The sequence below is a fragment of the Dryobates pubescens genome, chromosome 10 (genome assembly GCF_014839835.1).
Source record: "Dryobates pubescens isolate bDryPub1 chromosome 10, bDryPub1.pri, whole genome shotgun sequence".
Lineage (NCBI taxonomy): Eukaryota > Metazoa > Chordata > Aves > Piciformes > Picidae > Dryobates > Dryobates pubescens.
The window spans coordinates 23,957,919-23,979,309 of NC_071621.1; the positions used below are offsets into that span (position 1 = coordinate 23,957,919).

The window sequence follows — 21,391 nt, forward strand, 5'->3', positions numbered from 1 at the left end:
TGGTAGCAAATTAAAGCCGGCGAGCGGGAGCCTGAACTGAGCACCGCTGAGAAGTCTGTTGACATTTTCTTTTCCTTGACAGGGCTTCAGGCCTTGCTGTAGGGAGCTAGCATGGGAAATCAGTAATAACTTGTCAAGGAGAAATGGCGAATAACCAATAAAAGCATCAGAGTCAAACTAAGCTGCTAATGTATCTAAAAATGTGTGTGGAGTTAACATGAACTATATGGGCTGTAAATTAAGATAACAGTCAAGCCTGGCTAATCTGCACTTCACTAGACCACACGCCTCTCACTGCACGCCAGAAATGTGCAGTCTCTTCTCCTGCCTCAGCCAGCGGCTAATAGCAGATGCTGCAGGGAACTCTCTTGTTACCGAGATTACATTATTTTTACAGCATGTCCCTGAGTGTGTTTGCTGGGAGACAGTGCTCATAAATAAAGCAGAGGCAGCTCAGGTGGACTGGAATAAGTGAAATGCAAGGGCTGTGATTTGGTGGTGGCCTCACTTGGGTGCAACTTAGCACTCTATGGACAACCTCAAGAGCTTGAAATGTGCACTGTCCTTGTCCTACAGGCTTATTTTTGCCCTTTGAGGCTAACTCGCCAAATCTGCTGTTTTGCCTGGCTTCCAGTCCTCAGTGCAGGCTAGTGCTGCCCTATTTACCTTCTTCCTTGCATTTATAAATAACATCTTAATTTAATTTTTAAATATTGAGGACTATGCCTCACAACTCAAGTTTGAAGCAGAGCAGCCTGACACTCCATGTTGGCAAGCTCAGGAAGTCTGGTCTAGAAGAGTGGATGGTGAGATGGATCACAAACTGGGTAAAAAACAAAGCTCAGAGGGTTGTGATCAATCAGTGCAGAGTCCAGTTGGAAACCTGTAACTAGTGATGTTTCCCAGGGGTCAGTACTGGGTCTAGCCTCATTCAATATCTGTGTCATTGAACTGGATAAGGGGATAGAGGAGAGTGCACCCTTAGCAAGTTTGCTGATAATACCAAAGAGGGAGGAGTGGCTGACAGACTAGAAGGCTGTGCAGCCGTTCAGTGAGACCTGGACAGCCTGGAGATCATGGGCAAAGAGGAATTGCATGAGGTTCAATAAGTGTGCACCTGGGCAGGAACAATACCATGCACCCATACAGATTAGGGGCTGACCTGCTGGAAAGCAGCTCCATGGAGAAGGACCTTGGAGTTCTGATGGACCGTAAGTTATCCACAGGACAGCAATGTGCCCTTATGGCCAAGAAGACTAATGGTTATGCAGGGGTGCATTAAGCAGACTGTGGCTAGCAGGTCAAGGGAGGTTCTTCTTCCCCTAGCATCCAATGGAGAGCTATGAGTTTGGTTCAGGGACTGGAACATCTGTCTTATGAGGAAAGGGTGAGACAGATGGGGCTGTTTAGTCTGGAAAAGGTATGTATCTGAAGGGTGGGTGTCAAGAAGAAGGTGCTAGTCTCTTCAGTGGTGTCCTGTGATATGAGACAAGAGACAATGGTTACAAACTAGGATGCATGAAATATGAAGAAAAATGTCATTGTAAGGGTGATGGAGCACTGGAAACGGCTGCCCAGAGAAGTTGTAGAGTCATCTTCTCTAGAAACTTTCAAGACCTGTCTGGAATTGTTCCTGTGTAACCTGACCTTGGTGATCTTGCCTTGGTAGAGGGTGTGGACTCAGTCCTCAGAGGTCTGTTTGCACTCCTACCATTCTGTGATCTGGGTCGTAGTTTGCTTCTGAAACATGGCACAGACCATGCATGTTCCTCAGTCTCCAGACAGTTGGGCTCTTTCTGTCCTATCAGGAAGGACCCTTCTACTCATTTCTTCTACAGTCTGCCTATGCTGCAGCTCCATGCCTTCTTGAGGATGCTGAGCACCCAGCAGACCCAGACGCTTCACCCTGCCAGCAGGGTGCCCTGGGCACAGCCCCGAGGCTGTCCTGCAGGCAGGCTTTTTCACAGCTGAAGAGCCTCTCAGAAATGGGCACAGTTTTCAATTCAAATCCAAAGTGTTGTCCCTAGCTAGAAGTCACAGTTGTCACTGCAGATAGTGTATGGAGATACACAGGAGATGAAGACTCAGCAGGTTATGAATCTGATGCCTGAACTTGTACATGGTCTGTTCACATCCCACCACTGGCCCTGTGTTCACTTGGCAAGTAAGCAAACACGTGCTGACGCTTCTCCTTAGTGTGTTGCTTACTTGTCAGGTCACTATTCTTTGGAAGCCCTCTGTGCAGGACGTCTGTCCCAGATCCTTCACTGAAGGGTGGCTCTCCAGCTGGGCCAAGAGGCATAGCCCAGGAGTAGCCTGTGGGAGCTGCCTGTAGGAGTTTTCTTTGTATCATAGTTGTTGGCTGATGGGACTTTGCCAGCAGCAGCAGGCATAAAGCAGGCTGCTCCAGCAGCAGAACCCCTGCTTTCCATACCTTTTTCCATACCTAGCAGCAAAATTAATGGAGGCTTTGAGCCTCTTTGGCAAAAATGAAGAGCAGAAAGTGCCCTGTGCTGAGTGGCCAAGCAAATAAATCCCAAAGGTGATCACTTCTTAGTGATCTGCAGAAAGCCCAAGCAGCTTGACTGTGTTTATCTGGCTGGGAATGTGTTCTTGGATGGGCCATTTAGAGTGGTGATGGGACTGGGAAACTAAATAGCTTGGCCAATACTATTGCTGCTATTAGAGACAAGGGAGGGATTCCTCAGCTTTCCAGAAGAGCTGAGATAAAGCTTGTGTCCCTGGTTCCTTTATGCAGCTCTAGCAAGGGAGGAAGACGACTATGTTGTGAGTTTGTGAAGCTCCATTATCTCCTGAAGTTGTGTTCTCTGGTGCCAAGCTGAGGTCTGGAGCTGGAGAAGGGGAATGCATCTCTGCCAGAAGCCCCCCTGCTGAGCACACTCTGGCTCTAGCAGGTTGTTTTCAGGATTAGGCTAGACTGCTAAATTGGTTACTAGCTGCGGTTTGCCTCCTGGATCCATAGAAGCTATTCACTGAAATTGTTTCAGTCCTGATAGGAAGTGTCTTTCACAGTGAGTTAACAGGACTTCTTGGGTGTTGTTTCTGAGCAGGCGCTTGTCTCTGAGGATGGTGGAAGGCACTTCTTTATGTGGCAACCTGGGTCTTTTTGTGATAGTGTGAAGCTGAGAGGTTATTTCATTTGATTCATGGCTTGCTTATTTGTGGTGTGGACAGAAGATAAAATAGCCCAGTGCTGGTGTTTCTCTAAAACTTTCCCTTATATACAAAGAAGGTGAGACAAATTCTCCTAAAGTCTGCTGTGAGGGGATCGTTCTCCCTCAGCATCTCTGTAACTACTGAAGAGAAACAGAAGTGGGTAAATGACAAATTCTGTGTGGGCAAGTCCAGCTCTGGGCAGTCACACAGAAGTCTAATGATGAAGAAAAGACTAATATATTGCCAAACTGTCACTGTGCAGAGCTGGGAGGTCAGCACCCTTATAATTACGGGGTGATGAAGCCAAGGGAAAAAGCCAACACTAAGAGAAAGACGTGATTGTTTCAAGTTCTGACCACCTTACTGGGTGGCTTCCCTGCGAAGATGTTCCAGATGTCGTCTTGGCATAAATGAATCAGTACCAAAGCATCTGCAGGGTTTCTTAGAAAACATGGAATTGAACAGGCAGTGGCTATGCTCTCCTTCACCTTTCTGGTGGGTCTTTTGATTCAGGAAGAGAATGCAGGTACTTGCTGCTCTTACTAGCAAGAGCTCTTAGATTGGAAAGTTGCTCAAAGTTGTTTCTCAACTCTTTTTTTTTAAAAGGCTCCAGATGATATAAAGCAATGAGGCAGCCAAGCCCTCTGGGACTGTGTGTGCATGTGTGTGTTGGAAGAGTTGTCTGACTTGAAACCCTCCCCTGTCCCTCCTCCTGCCCCCAAAGTGCAGCCCATTGTGCTGAGAGGTCAAATATGCAGTGGCTTGAGTGACAGGGTCTTTAACAACATCTTTTTCATCAGCGAGCCAAGTCATGTGCCAGCTTGTCTGTCATATCTGTACTCAAATTGCTTAAATATTGTTTCAGATGGGGAGGTTTTAATCTGGATATGCAGAGAGGAGCAGTGCTGTGGGGGGATGTTTAATTGGCTCCCAGCAGAGCAGCGGTGGTGTGTGGGTTTTTTCCTCTAGAAGTGTTACCATTTTCACGTCCCTATTAATGTCCTCTGGTAGTTTAAATACAGCATCACGTTACAGTGGAGTTTGTTTCCCTCCCAGACTGAATACAAATGAAGGTCATTTACTTGTGTTTTTAGAGGGTTTGGAAAACTTAGACAATTTGTAGCTTTGAACAGCATTGTTGACTGTTGTATGTCTGCACAAAAATATTTCCAATAAACCTTTTATTAAAGCAATCCAACAGACCAAGGCTTGTTTGTTTTCTCTCTCTCACATGCACCCCCCCCCACACACACGTTTTGCAGTTCAACGTTAAATGTATTTGAGATTTAGCCTGCAAAGCTGGTGAGTGGATGATTTTTACTTTGTCATGACCTTTTGGTTGTGTGTTAAGGGCCTGCTTCTGTTAGTGCTAAGGACAGTGCCTGGATTTCTGTAGTGGGGCTCAAACGAGAGTGCTACAAGGATGATGAAGGGACTGGAGCATGTGCCCTCTGAGGACTGGCTGAGAGCCCTGGGGCTTTTTAGTCTGGAAAAGAGAAGACTGAGAGGGGATTTAATAAATGTTTCTAAATATCTGAGGGCTGAGTGTCAAGAGGGAGAGGACAGGCTCTGCTCAGTTGCACCCTGTGATAGGACGAGGAGCAATGGGTTATAAACTACAGCACAGGAGGTTCTACCTCAACATGAGGAGGAATTTCTTCACTCTGAGGGTCCCAGAGAACTGACACAGGCTCTCCAGAGAAGTTGTGGAGTCTTCTTCTCTGGAGACTTTCAAGACCCATCTGGATGCATTCCTGACTAGTTTCTATGGTCCTGCTCTGGCACAGGGGTTGGACTCGATGGTCTCCAGAGGTCCCTTCCAACCCCTGACATCCTGTGAATCTTCTGTTCCAGCTAAATCACATTAAGCTGGCAAAAATGAAGCCCTAAAAATCTTTGATGCCTTGCAGCTAAATTATAACACTGAGTCTGCTTACTCTTGTGTTTGTGGGGCCAGAGTGGTCTGATAATGCGTGGAGACATGAGGTGATGCAAGACTATGAGTGATGCCTTTCTCCAAACCATCCTAAGCCTAGAGGCATGATCTTTCTTGCCTCTGCCTGGTCAGGAGTATCGCTTCCAGTCTCTGCTATTGGTGCTTAGCTGATGCTGCTGAGCTCACTCATGTTGCCTTTCCTGGAGAAGTACCTCTTGAGCTCACTTGCCTCAAGCAAGACCAACAGCATGAAGCACCGCACAAAGGCTCTCATGTCCCCGGTAGCTCTGCATCCATATGCTCCGGGGTAGACAAGCTGTGATCCTCTCTGCTACAATATGTTCTTTCCATTTCACCAATATTTTTCGATAGCTGAGCTGTGAACCACCTTGTCCTTCATGCTGGGCCTGCTGGGAAGCTGGAGGGTGGCACACTGGAGAGCCTCATCTGGGCAAGCCTGGGCTGCAAGACCTCAGGGCACAGCCAACTCCAGGTAAGAGCAGCATCCTTCCTGAACAAAACCACCATGTGTGCAGAGTCGGGAGGAATACTCAAGTCACAGCTGAGGTTGAATTTGCAGCAAAGACTGGTCTTGCTCGATTTTTGGTGACCATGGGGAACAAACCTTTTAAGATCCCTACAGAAAGTAAAAGCTTTAACAAAGAAATCTTTTTGTCCAAATGTTGCTTGATACTGGAATTAAACCTATTTTATCAGGAACAAAATGCATATTTATATATGGTCTGGCTAAAACTTCGCTTCCTTAGGGTGCTATAATTTGTTGAGTGTTCATTTTGCTTGCAGACTGCCGACAGAACCGCTTTTAAGAGCACAGAGAGACTTTTTTAAAACAACAAATTACTTCTGGATTCTTTAAATTAGGAAACAAAAAGGAGGTGTAAGCCAAATTTCCCCTCTTCCCTTTACGAGTCATTGCTTGAGCACATTACAAAACACTTTTATCCCAGAAGCCAGTCCTAGTACCTGCTTTTCCTTTGCAGAGAAATAAAAAGCCAATGGTGAACTGCTTGTGCATCCCTGTTGTGCTGCAGTAAACGCCTACTCCTTCCCTGGGCCTCCTTAACAGCAGTCCAGCCCACGAGTGTGGAGCAGCAGGAACCTTGCTGTATGTAAAAGCGTCTCACACATCTGGACAATCAATTATGCCAAAGTAAAACTGATGATAAACCTGAATAAGCTTTGTTCGGTTGGCGGTGGGAGAATTCAATGCTTGGCCAAATAGTCCCCGCACTGTCATCTCTTGTGCAGCCTGCTAAAAGGAAAGTGATTCTCAGAATTGTTAAATATAATGGATTGCTTCTTAAACCCCTTATTAGATATATTAGTTGACTAATCACCTCAGAGACTTTCCCTCTGTTTGACAGGCAAGGCTGTGAGAGTGTCTAGTGCTCGCGGCCCAGAGCCAGATATTTGCTGGAGCAGCTGTTAAGTCCGTTGCCAGCAGTCTTTGGTGCCTCATACCAGACCAAAGCAGAATCAAAGTCCCTAAGCCCATAGATTAATGCTCAAGTCTGAAATGAGAGCATTAAAAAATACAAGTGAAACTGAGAAAGGTCTGTTTGAGGAATGTTAATCAAGAAGAGTTCACAAACGTAAGCCCTTTCTGCGAGCAATGCTGCAGCAGTACCCAGCCACCTAGCACTGGTCCTCCCTCCAGCATGGGCCAGAGCCTTTTCAAGTTTCCCTAGCATTAGGAGTGCAGCAAGTCCTCAGAAACATGGAAGGAGCACTCCAGTTTCCTCCTGCTCTCTACCCAGCAGAAATACAGGGCTGCAGAGAAATGAGGCTTGAAACATCACTGAAAGCCACTGATAGTTCTTGACTGTCCACATCAAGGAGGGAGCTCTAAGGTAGATGATGGGTGGGCTGGGTCCAAGATGGGAGAAGGGTGAACCATGCTGGTGAGACTTTTCTGTGGTCGCCATGCTTAGGCAAGGGACACCCCATGAGGAACCTTGACAGAAGAGAGCACAGGCTGCATTTTTCATACCCTGGCTGATGAGGGTATGATCAGTGGGATGATGGCAGAAGAGGTGGTCCTTGTTCTTTGCATTTCCCAAGGTAGCAGTTACTGCCCCTGAGGATGTCATGTTCTTAGGTGGTAAGGAAAGCCATTGAGCTTGCTGGATTGTGTGAAGCAGGCCCTTGAGTGATGAAGCTGCAAGCTCTCAAGGTGTTTTGGCACTTGAATCCTACAGTGAAGTGTCTGAAAGCCTCAGCATTCATACCAACTTGTGTCTGGCACTGACCTACAGCTTGATTGCAAGCAAGGAGGAAGAAAGACTTTTCCTTAGTCAGGGGGGACTGGGTTAGAAATCAGCTAGACAAACGACACAGAGAGATCCACGGGCCCCATGACTGCCGAAAGAGCTGGCAGAGGTTATTTCTAAACCACTGCCCATCATTTTTGAAAGGTCATGGAGAGCAGGGGAAGTGCCTGAGGATTGGAGAAAAGCCTGTGTCATTCCAGTCTTCAAAAGGAGCAAGAAGGAGGACACAGGAAACTGCAGGCGTCAGCCATCCCTGGAAAGGTGATGGAACAACTCACTCTGGAGGTCATCTTTAAGCATGTGGAGGAAAAGAAGATTATTAGGAGTAGTCAGCATGGATTCACCAAGAGGAAGTCTACCTTGACTTCAGCAAGGCTTTTGACACTTTCTTCTATAACATCCTCATAGGTAAGCTTAGGAAGTGTGGGTTAAATGAGTGGACCGTGAAGTGGGTTGAGAACTGTCTGAATGACAGAGCACAGAGGGCTGTGATCAGCGATGCAGGGTTTTGTTGGAGGCCTGTGGCTACTGGTGATTCCCAGGGGTCACTACTGGGTCCAGTCTTGTTGAAGGGATTCATCAATGACCTGGATGAAAGAACAAATGCACTCTCAGTAAGTTTTATGATGGTGCCCAACTAGGGGGAGGTGCTGACACACCAGGAGGCTGTGCTGGGATCCAGCATGACCAGGACAGTCTGGAGAGTTGGGCAGAGGGGAACATCATGAAGGCAGGTGTAGAGTCCTGCAGACAGGGGAAAATAACCCAATGCAGGTTAGGGTTTGACCCGCTGGAAAGTAGCTCTGTGGAGAAGGACCTGGGAGTGCTGATGGACAAGCTGTCCATGAGACAGCAATGTACCCTTATGGCCAAGAAGGCCAATGGTATTTTGGGGTGCATTAAGAAGAGTGGGGCCAGCAGGCTGAGGAAGATTCTCCTTCCCCTCTAACTCTGCCCTGGTGAGGCCACACCTGGAATATTTTGTACATAGGAAACTACTGGAGAAAGTCCAACAGAGGGCCACAAAGATGATTAAGGCACAGGGGCATCTCTTTTATGAGGAGAGTCTGAAAGACTTGGGGCTCTTAAGCCTGGAAGTCAGAAGACTTAGAGGGGAGGAAGTTCTTCAGTTGGAGGGTGCTGAGACTCTGGAATATGCTGTCCAGGGATGTTGTGAATGCCTCCTCCCTAGGAGTGTTCAAGGTCAGGTTGGATGAGGCCTTGAGCAGCCAAGTCTAGTTGAAAGGTGTCCCTGCACATGTCAGTGAGGTTGGAGTAGATGACCTCTGAGGTCCCTTCCAACTTGAGCCATTCTAGGGATCTTATAAATTTGTATAAATGTCTAAAGGGTGGGGTATGAGGATGGGGCTGGTCTCTTCCCAATGGTGGCCAGTGACAGGACAAGGGACATGAGGTAGAATCTAGAACACAGGAGGTTTTACTTGAACTTCAGGAGAAACTTCTTTACTTTGAGGTTGCTGGAGCACTGGACCAGGCTTCCCGTAAGGGTTGTAGAGTCTCTGTCTCTGGAGGCTTTCAAAACCCACCTGGAAGTGTTCCTGTGCAACCTGACCTAGGTATACCTGTGTTAGCAGGGGGTTGGAGCAGATGATCTCCAGAGGCCCTTTCTTTCTAACCCCTGCCATTTTGAGTCTATGAAACATGCAACACAGTTGTCACAGTAAATGAAAGGTGACTGTTTGGTTGGTGTTAAGAGATGCTGTGGAGCCTGTGGTACTTTGCTGGTAACCAGTACAGGCAGCAGGAGCACCTCCCAGTCCCTCAGGAGAAAGGAGACTGGAAGAAGGGGACTGTGGGTTGAGCTAGTTCAGTGTACTGGGTTTGTAACCGTGCTGGTCCACCTCCTCCCTTCATTTTGCCATGTTGTGGAAGAAACTGCCTGGGAGGATGTAAATACAGCTTTTTGTCTGGAAAAATGTCATGTGATTCTGGTGTCAGTTCCCTTGGATGGGCCTGGTGTCAGAGCTTGACCTGCATACCTGTATCACAGGTGTTGGTGTGTCAAAACTGCCTGTGTTTATTCACACATAGTGAAAGGGACATCCTAGCTTCTGAACTGAGTGCATGACTTTGACTACACCATGGGTCTGCAGCAGTTGGGTTTGAGTTGCACCCATGTAATCTGAGAAACCCTTTTTCCCCCAGAAGGAGACATTTACAACCGTGCACAGTCTGATGTGTGAGGTCAATAGGATTCTTTCTCTCAAAAGCAAATAGTGAGGAAATTAGCAGCTGCACAAGCCACTGTTTACCATGTGGGTAATAAAACAAAGTGGAGACTGCACAACACATTGACATCAGGTAGTGATAGGACTAGGGGGAATGGAATGAAGCTGGAGGTGGGGAGATTCAGGCTGGACGTGAGGAGGAAGTTCTTCACCGTGAGAGTGGTGAAGCCCTGGAATGGGTTGTCCAGGGAGGTGGTTGAGGCCCCATCCCTGGAGGTGTTTAAAACCAGGCTGGATGAGGCTCTGGCCAGCCTGATTAGTGTGAGGTGTCCCTGCCCATGGCAGGAGGGTTAGAACTAGATGATCCTTGTGGTCCCTTCCAACCCTTACTGATTCTATGATTCTATGACATCTTCATCTCAGAGGAGTGACATCCTGTAATAGGTAAGGCTTGCCCTGGGCCTTAGTGCCATTGAGCTCCAGGAAGACTGTGGGCCAGCTAAGCTTGGCTCTGTGCCCAGCAGCATCAAATGCTCTGCCTACCAGTCCCTACCAGATTTCAAAGTACTATCCAAACCTGGTTGAAGGGAGTTGCTCAATACCTTGAAATGGAGACAAAGGAGTGGTCTCACTGCTGTGTTACTACTGCTGCCTGAGATGATGTTCACCTCCCATTGACTAATGGCACTGATAGAATCTGAAATGGTGCCTTCCCATTTTTTGGCCTCAACCTGCAAAGACAAACCAGTGTGGGCTGTGCCCTGAGCTGCTTCAGCATTAAACCTGGGGAAATCCTGATGGAAAGCAACTCCTCTCTTAAGTTAAGATTTTTTTCAGCTTGGTGTATCATTGTTTGCCTTCATCTTGCTGGAGAGTTTCTGAAGACTGGTAACAGTGGCTAAGGGATGCTTCCCTGAAAGTGAGGGATGTTTAGGAGAAAGGATGTTATTTTTGCTCACAGGATCACAGGATATTAGGGGTTGGAAGGGACCTCCAGAGATCACTGAGTCCAACCCCCCCCTGCCAGAGCAGGACCATAGAATCTAGCACAGATCACACAGGAATGTATCCAGTTGGGTCTTGAAAGTCCAAGAGGAGACTCCACAACCTCTCTGGAGAGCCTGTTCCAGTTCTCTGGGACCCTCACAGTGAAGAAGTTTCTCCTCATCTTGAGGTGGCACCTCCTGTGCTGTAGTTTATATTCATTGCCCCTTGTCCTATCACAGGGTGCAACAGCAAAGAGCCTGTCCCTTCCCTCTTGACACCCAGCCCTCAGATATTTATACACATTTATTAAATCCCATCTTAGTCCAGATTAAAAAGCCCCAGAGCTCTCAGCCTGTCCTCATAGGGCACATGCTCCAGTCCCTTAATAGCCTGTCCAGTAGAGTCTTGTGTGGCCTCACCAGGGCAGAGTAGAGGGGGATGAGAACTTCCCTCGATCTGCTGGACATACTCCTCTTAATGCACCCCAGAATATCTCCTTGAATATCTGAACTATGCTTTTGCTGTGATATGCCTATTACATGAGTGAGAAGAGTCTGTGACAGCAGACAAGATTCTGTTTTCAAAGTTTAAGGTGAGTTTTCTTTCCTATTTTCTAATGTGCTGTCAGCAATGCAAATGAGAGAAAGAAACAACATCTGTCCTTGGCAAGCTGTAGACCAGGCCTTGCCCACTGCAGAAGGTGACTGGGTTGTTACCTTTGTGGTTTCCTCTCCTCAGAAATAACCTCCAAAACTGACAGCTAGTGAGAGAAAGTAAATTAGCCACCTTTTGCCAAAGGCAGTACAATGCTGGAGGCACCTGCAGTGTGAGAGAGGTGATTCCTGTGAAAATTCTGAGAGAGGTTTATCTCCCCTCTTCTAATGAAAATCAGGCAGTAAGCAGCTCCTCAGCCTCTGACACACCTAGCAGCTTTTCAGCCATGCCTAGTGAAACGTTTGCCTTCCTGCTCTCAGGATTTGGAAAACCAGGAAAACTCCACCTTTGATGTCACATGGACACGTGTTCTCGTAAGGAAGCTCTGCTTCTGCACCTTAACCAGCTGCCCCAGACGTCTCCATCCAGCACAGCTACTCCTGTGAGACTTGGCAGCCACTGCAGCTCCATGTCCAGCTCTGTGCAGGGCTGGCATGGGGGCAAGCAGGAGCTAGACAAAGCAAATGCAGCATTTCTGTTGGGAAGTTATAAGCCCAGCAAGTATCTAGATAGGAAGGTGTTTCTCTGCAGCAGGGAGAGAGAAGCCAAGGCCATAAAGTCTCCCTGGGGCAGCTACCCCTGGGGCTAGGGCCAGTGCAGGAGGTGGGGGCAGTGATGCATCCTGGAGTAATGAGGCAAGCCATCATCCACCCCAACCTCATCTCCAGGGCTTCCCTCAGATGGGCCAACACTGATCATGTTTGACTGGTGCAAAGCAGCCATCCTGTGGTGTTGCTTCACTTGAGGGCGTCTAACAGACAAAGCCCACACTGATGCTTTGTGCCACATGATCCAGCATGATGAGCATCTCCTCACTGCTGAGGCACAGGAAGTTGTAACAGCACCAGTGATTGGTGTCACCTGGCCATTCATGATGCACTGAAATATTGTCAGAGGGATTAAATGCTTCACCAGAGGACACTGTGAGTTCCCAGTTGGGCAGATCTCTCTGAACTGGCTCTATTCAGTGCAGAAGCAGGAGGGAAGGATGGCACAGGCTCAAGTGACTTGTTCAGTCCATTTGCAAGTGATTCTGGGCAGGAATGTGGCAAGCCCCAGTGAGGTCTGAGCAATAATACAAAGGGACCTACAGAGAAGCAAGAAATGTGAGCCGGAAACAATAAAATGAGATTCAGCTTGGAAAAATACAAGGGAATACATACAGGGAATAACATTTAGTAGCAACTTCAGTGGGAGGAAAAGAATGGAAAAGCAGAAAATCTAGAGGGGAAAGAAGAGCTCTAGCAAGACCAAAAGTGACCAACAAATTAGGTATTTTGAAAGGGAGGTGCTGAGATGAATGTGCTAAGCTAGGACACAATGCCCAGCTCGCTCTCCTGGGGACACTACGGGGCCACATTTAAGCAGCAGCCCCTAACTGCACCAGCCTCCACCTTCCTTCAGTGAACATGCTGAGGTAACAACTGCCCAGACCTCATGCTAATAGGGAGGAATGGGCTTTGTCCTCTGACCATGCCCAGATAATAAGACACTTCAAAGTGGCTCTCCACACATATGCTGTGAGAGGGTCATGCTACTGCTGGTGATTTCATGCTGTTCCCCTGCATGGCTCAGTGCTTTGGGCACCAGGGGTTGGCCAGGCCCATGTCAGCCGGCTTGGGGAGCGGCTTTGCCAAATCAAAGCTAACTTCTGCAGGGAACCGTGTACAATCTTCCCAAACAGAATGCAACAGCTTGTGCAGTTGTTCCTCTGTCACAACACATTGAGCTGTTGTTAACATTTGTTGTAAAAATTGTATAAACAGCTTCTGTTCTTTAGAAAATCCTGAACCCATCTTGTGTTTGTAAGAAGAAAAAAGAAGCTCACCTGTAAGCTGCACACCAAAACCAACAGGCCATGGTCTAGTTGATTAGTTAGGGTTGGACTTGATCTTGGAGGTCTCTTCCAACCTGCTTGATTCTGTGGTTCTGTGAAACTGAGCAAGCAAAAAGGCCTACAGCCTCTCAGGGCAGGGTTACTGTGTCTTCCTGCACTGAGCTGCATGACCTGCCATGGAGAGCCCTCAGCCAGAGTTGCACATTAGGTGAGGTGACTGCAGGAGCGTTTCCATCACGTCCTACAGCCATGCATGTCTGGGCCATGCAGCCTGTTTACAAGTGCAGCTACAATATTTTTAATCTTCCTATTTTAGGCTCTTGCATTATAAAGAAAAGGGAGGGTGTGTGTGTGTGTGTGTGAAAATTACTTTCCCATGGAACAGCTGCACATTCATTGGTAGAACTTCAGTGTGGCCATGTCCACTATGGTCTGAGCCCATCCCTGGGCTGCAATGGAGCAATGCCACACAGCAACACTGCACCGAGGATTGCCAGTTCCAGTGTTATGCATCGGGACTGTGCCTTCTCAGTTGCAACCAACTAGACCCTGGGCTCAGCTAGCACTGTAGCCTACAAAAATTAAATGCATTTTTCCTAACCACCACGGGTGTTTGCTCACAAGTCATTAGAAAACAGTTGTCTTGCCCCATGCCATCCGCAGTCATTAAGTGCAGTGAGAAAAACCCTGCCCATCTTAACCAAGGGAAAAACAACTCCCAGGGAAACCAGACCAAGCAAACAAAACCCAAACCAAAACCAAACAAAAAAAAGGCAAAAAAGCCCAACCACAAACAACAAAGGCACACCACCAAAACCCCCTAAACCACCATATATAAAAACACAAAGAAAACCTTTGACACAAACTATTGGCCTCTCCTGCTGTGAAGTGCTCATCACCTCAACACATCTGCTCCAAGCCCTAGCTGACCCCCACCCCCTCCTTCCCTGCCAGCTTTCTGCCTTCAGTCCTGCCCCTTCACCTCTCTAGATGACAGGAAGCTGTGGTATTTTGGGATGTACTACGTACAGACTGACCCAGCCTACATTTTTCCCTATTTGAGTCATAAACATGCAGAACCCACTGCCCCAGCTGCTCACCTGCTTGCCTTGGGACAGTCAGTGCCAGCATCACCAGCAGCAGGAGGGAGCAAACAGCAGGAAAGCAAAGTGGCCTTGTCCCACATTGAGTTATGAAGCCTGGCTCAACGGGGCACTGTTTTTTGTCTAACTTAGTAGGATGGAGCTTGCTCAAGTGAGAAGGGTCCCCCGTACAGAAGGTGGGAACAGCATAGCCACCTATAGCTAGTGCTCAGCTGGTGAGAATGAATCAAACCAAACCCAAAATTCTCAGAAAACATCATTTGTTTTTGAGTATGTGGCATTATTTGGGAACAGGGAGCCTGATGGGCCCTTGGGCTCTGCCTATCCTGCTCCTGCTACTGTTCCCCAACCATCTCTGCAGATGCTGGCACCCGAGGAACCTCCAGCTCACCAGATGCCAAGATACCCTCTCCCCTCAGACATGCCCCACCCAGGTACAGTGTTAAGCCACATAAATTGTTGGTTTAACTGCTATTATTTAAAAACAAACCCAGAAATCCTAACTTCACTTCTTTGCCAGAGAATGGGGCTGGTCAGATGTGTTCTTGCAGACAGAGAAGGGGGGAACAAAAAAGAAAGTTATATAAAAAAAAGGCAAACAAAACCAAAGTCACACCATAAAATATTTATTAAGAAACAAAGGGTCTTTTTTTCTTCATTTGTAAGAAACACTTTAAAGCAAGTGCCCTCTCAAAAAGCTATATCAAATGGTAACATTGGTTTTACATTATTGTACACAACATTTAAAAACCCCCACCACGTCTCACAAGCTTCCTTTTATTACAGCTCAGGTTTCTCTGTAAATTAATTTCTACAGACTTAAATTTAACTTATTCTTTCGTTATTATTATTTTAAACAAGTAAACAATATACAAAGAGCTTCACCTGAATTTCATAGGTCAGAGGAAGTGTCCTTGCCTAGGCGTGAGCAAGGCAGGCAGTGTGCGCTGGCGGAAGAGGAGCAGCGGGTGGGAGCTGACTTAGTTCACAGCTGGGGAAGACCATCAATACATGGATGGGCTTGTTGGCTGGCCACACAGTAACAGACCAGGTCTCACCTGAGGCCAAGCACATCCTGCCATCTCCTGCCAAAGCCTTTTCTAAGCCCCTACACCCAAAGCCAACTCAGCTTTGGTCAGCGTGACTAAGCTGCAATGTCAGCAGGTAGAAACCTAAATCCCCACAAAATCCGAGGGCCCATTGGGTCCTTTCAAAAGCCTAGCAACACCCAGCTCAGGTGCACCTACTGACTTTGAAGATGCCCTGAGCACTGAGCTGTGGAGGCAGAGCAGAGAAGTCTCCCAACACCTCCAGCAGCCAGTCACTGCCTTGCCAAAGTCGCCCAGCCTGGCTGGAGGGGCAGCTGGCTCTCACAAGCCAATCTTTCTGTCCAGGTCCTGCACACCAACGGAGCGATCACAGCCAGGAGCAGCAGATCTGGGATAAATTGCCTATTCATCTTCCTACCTCAGTGGTCAAACCATTTCTGCCCACTGCAGCCTGCCTGTGTGTGGCATGTTTACAAGTAAACCATTGGATTTGGCAACACACGGATGTGTACTTTAGAAACAGACATACAAAAAATCGTAGTAACACAGTTATTGCTACATACTGATACAGTATCAGACAATAAGAAGCCTTTCATCAGCTCTGGTCCGGTTACAGCAATTGCCCGGTTTTGGTATATGCCCTCAGTCCTCTGTCGTGGTGTTCTGGCTGAAGAACACATGGATGGAAATGCAGAGACTACATTTCTTTCAGAGACAAAACCAGCCTTAAATAGTTTGTTGCATCCAGGGTGATATATTACAGTTAGCACAGTCTGATTATTCCCAGCACGCTGCTGCCTCTTCGACCTGGAGCTGTACTTTTCCCAGGATAAAGCAAAGCAAGACACAGGCAGCAGCTCCAGGGCAAGGCATCCCCAGCGCAACCCTGCGCCTCCTCTCTGACCCCTGTGACATCACAGAGAGCCAGGAGCGCCTTCATCCTTTGGTTGTGCCTTTTTCCTTATTTTTTCAATACAGCTGTGCCTTCCTTGGCCCCTGCCTCACGGGTAAAGAAGAAAAGGGGATGGGTTTCCAACCTCTGCCAGCCCCTCCACATTCACACGGGTTTACTGTTTCATGGGAAGTGAGGTTAAATCAGGCATGTTTGGAGTCACAGTGTGACCTTTCTCTGCAAAGGCAGCTCCAGCTCAGATTTGTGAGCTGTACCAAAAGCTCTGCTGAGCATCAGGAAGAGCAAGCACCTCGTACCCTGTTTTCAGTATAAAGTTCACAAATCCTGTACAAACCACTTCCGGGTCCTGATCTTGAGGTAAAACCAAACCAGGATGGGTTTCAAGTGCACTGGAGGAAAGAGACAAATAATTAACTCTTCTAATTCCTACATAAATACCAGGGACAAGGAAAATTGGTCTTTGCAAGACTAAGCCTTTTGCGGCCTTCCACCCCAAGCCAGGGGTGCATAAGAAGCCCTAGGGGCTGGTACCAGCACCCGGCAGGCAGGGACTGCACCGTTCGGCTCTCAGTTGTGATTGTCTGTAAAGCAACAGGAAATGTCTTTAAGGAGCTGGGAGAGGAGAAAAGAGGTGTCTTAAGCACTGTACTCTTGTAGTGTAACAAAACTCTTCCTACAAATTAATCAGGCAAATACTTCTGACCATGTCATACCTGAAGGGCACTTGATGGCTCCAGCATCTGTCTCGCAAGTCCAGTGATCTGCAGTACGTCTGCACTGCCAGCGCCATCCCTCGCCGCCGTAAATCATGTGCTGGAATGAGAGTGTATCTGGCAGCGTTAATGCAGAGAGATCATCCTGATGTTTCTGGCCACGGACCCCGGTGGAAATAAATGGTTTATAAACACTGTCTGACATGCATGAGCCTCGCAGAATTATTTACAAGTGATGTTCTCTGGGAGCTTCATTCCGAGGAAGTATTTCTCATCTGTTCAGTTTTGATACTAAGAATCTGCTGGGTGGGGAGGGGAAGGAAGGCGCCAGCGCTACACAGTCACAGCTGGGTACATCTTCTGTTCACTGCTGGTGTGCGGGTAGGGAGACTGGATCTGCCTGTAGCCACCCTGCAGACTGTCGAGGAAGGGGGGCACTGGGGTCAGCGGCATCGAGTCATGCTGCACGGCGTAGCCCACGTACTGAGGGTGCAGGAACTGCCCCTGGTGTGGCACGATCTGGGTGGCCTGCTGGCAGTTCAGCACCGAGAAGTTTGTTGGCATGTTGACATAGACATTATTCATGGTCCCTTCCGGCAAGCAGCAGTTGGTCTGGGACCTGGTTGGTGGGGCTCTGGCCCCTGAGTTGGCACTGGAGCTGGAGCTGGCAGCAGTGCTTGACTGGCGGGAGGAGGAGCCCCGGGAGGTGCTGGCACTTGGGATCATGGGGATGGTCTCCATCAGACGGGTGCCCCCAGGGGCTCGGCTCTGCTGGGGCTCCTGCTTGGGCCGCAGGCATCTGCAGCAGCAAGCTGCCACCAGCGACCCCAGGATGATGAAGGCGACAAATACAGATCCAACAATAAGGAATGGCACGTAGATGGGCACTGCAACAGCAAAGAAACGTTGTCACTGTGGGCCAAGGACAAACCTCAGCAGCTCTCACAGGTCCCCTCTCACCCTAGCCAAGCCCACCACCCCACCAGCACAGGCCAATGCAGAGCAAGCACTGAAGGCCATATGAGCTGCTGAGCATTTTACATAAGGCAGAAATGAAAAGGGCTGCTAAAAACAATGTCTGGATTTTCTAAAAGCACCTTTATAGTTACTAACAGGGAAGAAAGCCCACAGTTCACACCTCTCTCCTGTTGATGGGAGTCTAAGTCATCCACATCAACCATCACTCCACACCTCACCACATCATCTCCTATATGTCCTGCTAGAAGAATCATAGAATTGTTTTGGTTGAAGAAAACTTTTAAGATCATCACTTTAAAATCAGTGTTAACTCAACACTGCTAGGTCACCACATCAATCATGAAAATGCTGGATTTGAACAGTGCCATAGGCAGAAACTTTGGGGGCAAGATTCCTGCTCTGCACTCGGGAGACAAATTGCATCCCTCCCCATCACCAGCCTCTGGATCTGCTGCCACCCCTCAGAGCACAGAGACAGCTGGGTAGTGACCAGGTAGCAGACACAGGGGTGCTGCCACCCTGTAGCCTTAAGGTTGAGTGTCTGGCTGCTCTGTGCTTCAGCCCTGGGTTAGGGAGAAACCACAGGGTGGGTGGTGGGGTCACAGCAACATGCTCTGAAGCTTCACTACCAGCAGAGAGGCAGCACTGCTCTTTTGTGAGGCTTAAAGAAGGGACATCAGGGCAGGAGGAGTGAGGGTGGGTGAGGAGTGAGAGCAGGAAGTATGGGTGAACACCATCCTTGGAAAGTGCTCTGCACTCCCAAGGAAAAAGCTGGTTTCTCTTCCCCAGTAAGAAATCTGTATGGATATATCCTGGAATAATGAAAGGAAAGTGCCTCCCTTCAGTACCTATGAATGCTCCAGACATCCGGGGTTCACCATTTCTACTGAAACCTGGAAACCCAGACCCAGGCAGGGCTGTGAGCCTCTGCCTGACCAGCACTAAGAAAGCTGTTGTTAAGGACATGCCCTGGCACAGCAGCTGCCCTGCCTGCAGATTAACCAGAGCCAGTATAAGGAGATGACTCCCAAACTCACTGGGCAGTAAATAGTAATTAAGAAAATTAATTGTTAAGGAAAACGATCTTGTTCTCCAAACTGCACAGGGGAGAGGGAAGGGGATCATCTGTCTGCTTACATCAAAATACCTCCTTGCACAACTGAAGTCACATTTCTCCCATTTATTTAATGACTTTAGCACTTTTAAAACAAAAGGCTTGCAAAAATTTGTCTCTACTTCTGTACTTGGCGCTCCAGGACCTCTTGAGCAGGTGCACACGCTTGCTACAGACTGTAACAGGCAAGTAAATCTGTCATTATAACATCACTTCAGGCTACTTCTAGCACGTTCAGCAGGCGTGGATGGCAGCAAGGGTGCTAGGAAGCCACCGAGAATTTTTTCAAACAACAGCAGGCTTGGGTTTATCCTTGAAAATCGACCCTGTAAAAAATCATGCTGGGGTGGGAGGGGGACGGTTATCTGAACTGGAAGAACGTACACAACTAGAGTAGGGACTAGTCAGAAGTGCTTTTGAAGTAGCATGCTATTTTTTTTTTGTTTTGCACAGATAGGGTGTTTAATTTTTTGTTTCCTTTGAACTGGGGGCACAAATGGGACTGAGGAGGCAGAGCCACACAGGACCGCGGCAGCGGATTTTCAAGTAAGGAGGGAAAAGTAAGTGCCCAGGCGCGAGTGCTTATCCCCGCGTACCGGCAACAGGAGGGCTCGGCTGGCCCCACCTCCATGCCTTCAGCCCTGCAGCTCGCCGGCGGAGGGAACAAGGGAGAAGGAACGGACGGCAAATTTGCCGCAAACCCGCGGTAGCTCCCGCGGAGCTGCCGAGCCTCGAGGAACCCCCGGGACGATCTCACCTGCCGCGCCGTCGGGGCCGTCCTTGCCGGGGCGGCCCGATTCGCCGCCGCCCTGCCGCCGGTCGTTGTCGCAGGCTCCCTGGTCGAGACGCGCCTCGGCGCTAGAGCAGCAGTAGCGGAGGGCACAACTGCCACAGCAGATTGTGGCGTCGCCGCCGTCGAAGCGCTCGGGGCACTGGAAGCCGTCCCGCCAGCCGCCCTGCCCGTCCAGCCAGCCGTGGCAGTACTCGCCGCTGGCCGCGGCCCCAGCCGCCAGCAGCCAACCCAACGCTGCCAGCAGCAGCCAGCACCGCCCGCCCCGCATGGCGCCACCGAGGGGGCGGCGAGCGGGCGGGCAGCTCGGTCAGAGCCCCCCCGCGTCGGGGCAGCGCCCCCTGGTCCCCCGGGGCATACAGCCGCCGCGCTGCAAGGAGTCTCGTCGCGGGTTCTGCCGCCGCCGCATGCCCGGGGCTGGTCCGCGGAGCTGCCGCCGGCGGCGGCAAGGACCGCCCGGGCGGCGCCGCTACTCGCTACTCCCGCCCCGCCGCCACGCCAGTCCGGCCTGCGCCCAGCGCCCTGCCCATGGGCGAAGGGAGGCGGATGCGATATGAGCCGCCGTCGCCTCCCGCCCGGGGGCCGCCGCCGCGGTACGCCCCGTCCAGCGCCGCGTCCGGCACAGCCGCTGGGTTGGGGGGGAGCTCCGCGGCTCGCACTTATAGGCAGCGGCGGCGGCGCAGCGCGCATGCCCCGGCCCGCCCCCGCCCGGTGGGGCGACCGCGCGCCCCCTGCCCAACGCCGCCACGGGGGAAGCGAGCGCCGTGCTGGGGAGACTCGCTGCCGCTTCCCGGAGCCCCGCGGTGACCCGGGCGGGCGGCCGTCCTCCCCTCCCATCGCTCCGCCGGGCGCTGCGACTGAAGTCAACCACTCCAGTCCCAAACCATCCATCCGCCGCGATGGGAGCGGCAGCAGAGTCCCGCCGCGCTGCCGCCCCACACGCTGCCGCTCCGGGCACACGCGGTGGTTTTGCCTCCCAGCCTTTTAAAAACTCGGGGGCAGCTGAAGGAAAGGCGTAGGAATGCTCCTCCAAACGTGCCCGAGCTGCTGAGCGGTCAAGAAAGTTTGGTTTTTTTCTCTCTCTCGCCAACTCAGATCAAGTACGACCAACCAAACCAACACACAAGATCAAGTAAAAAAAAATCCCAGCTTTTTCTAAGAAAGCGGCAGAAAGGGGGTGGCTCCGAGAACTGGCGCTGCTTTTAAACCCCACTGCTACGTCCTTTCACCGCAAGAACTGCAAAGTTCCGTTTCTCTCATTCTTTCAAACTTTTCAGTGAAATTACTGACTTCGACTAACACCCTAGTAGTCCTTCCCCCTACATTTTCATCTCCCTCTTTTGTTCTCTTTTCAGCCACTCTCAGACAGCTGCAGGCTTTCACAGAGGAATTAGTCTGGACCAACAGATTCTGGTCAAATTACAGCTCAGGTAATAATATTTTGCCCCCTTGGCTGTGCTGCTGTCCCAGTAAGTTATTTCCCTTCTGCCGCTCAGCCCAGAGCCACGTTGCTGCTGCAAGAGCAGGGTGCAGAGGTGGTTCATACACATCGTTCACCTTTCTCAACAACAATTAATAACCTGGAGCAGCCAACCTTTAG

At 49.6% G+C, this 21,391-nt stretch overlaps 1 protein-coding gene across 1 annotated transcript; it reads right to left on the reverse strand.

Annotated features, from left to right (window-relative positions):
* Positions 1 to 14,924: 14,924 nt before the first annotated feature.
* On the reverse strand, positions 14,925 to 20,074 carry SHISA2 (shisa family member 2). Its single transcript, XM_009908832.2, has 2 exons — positions 19,759 to 20,074; positions 14,925 to 17,796 (listed from the first exon to the last, which is right to left on the reverse strand). Exons 1-2 carry the CDS (start codon positions 20,060 to 20,062, stop codon positions 17,243 to 17,245), a joined length of 858 nt encoding a protein of 285 aa, XP_009907134.2. The 5' UTR covers positions 20,063 to 20,074; the 3' UTR covers positions 14,925 to 17,242.
* Between the last annotated feature and the right edge of the window lie 1,317 nt (positions 20,075 to 21,391).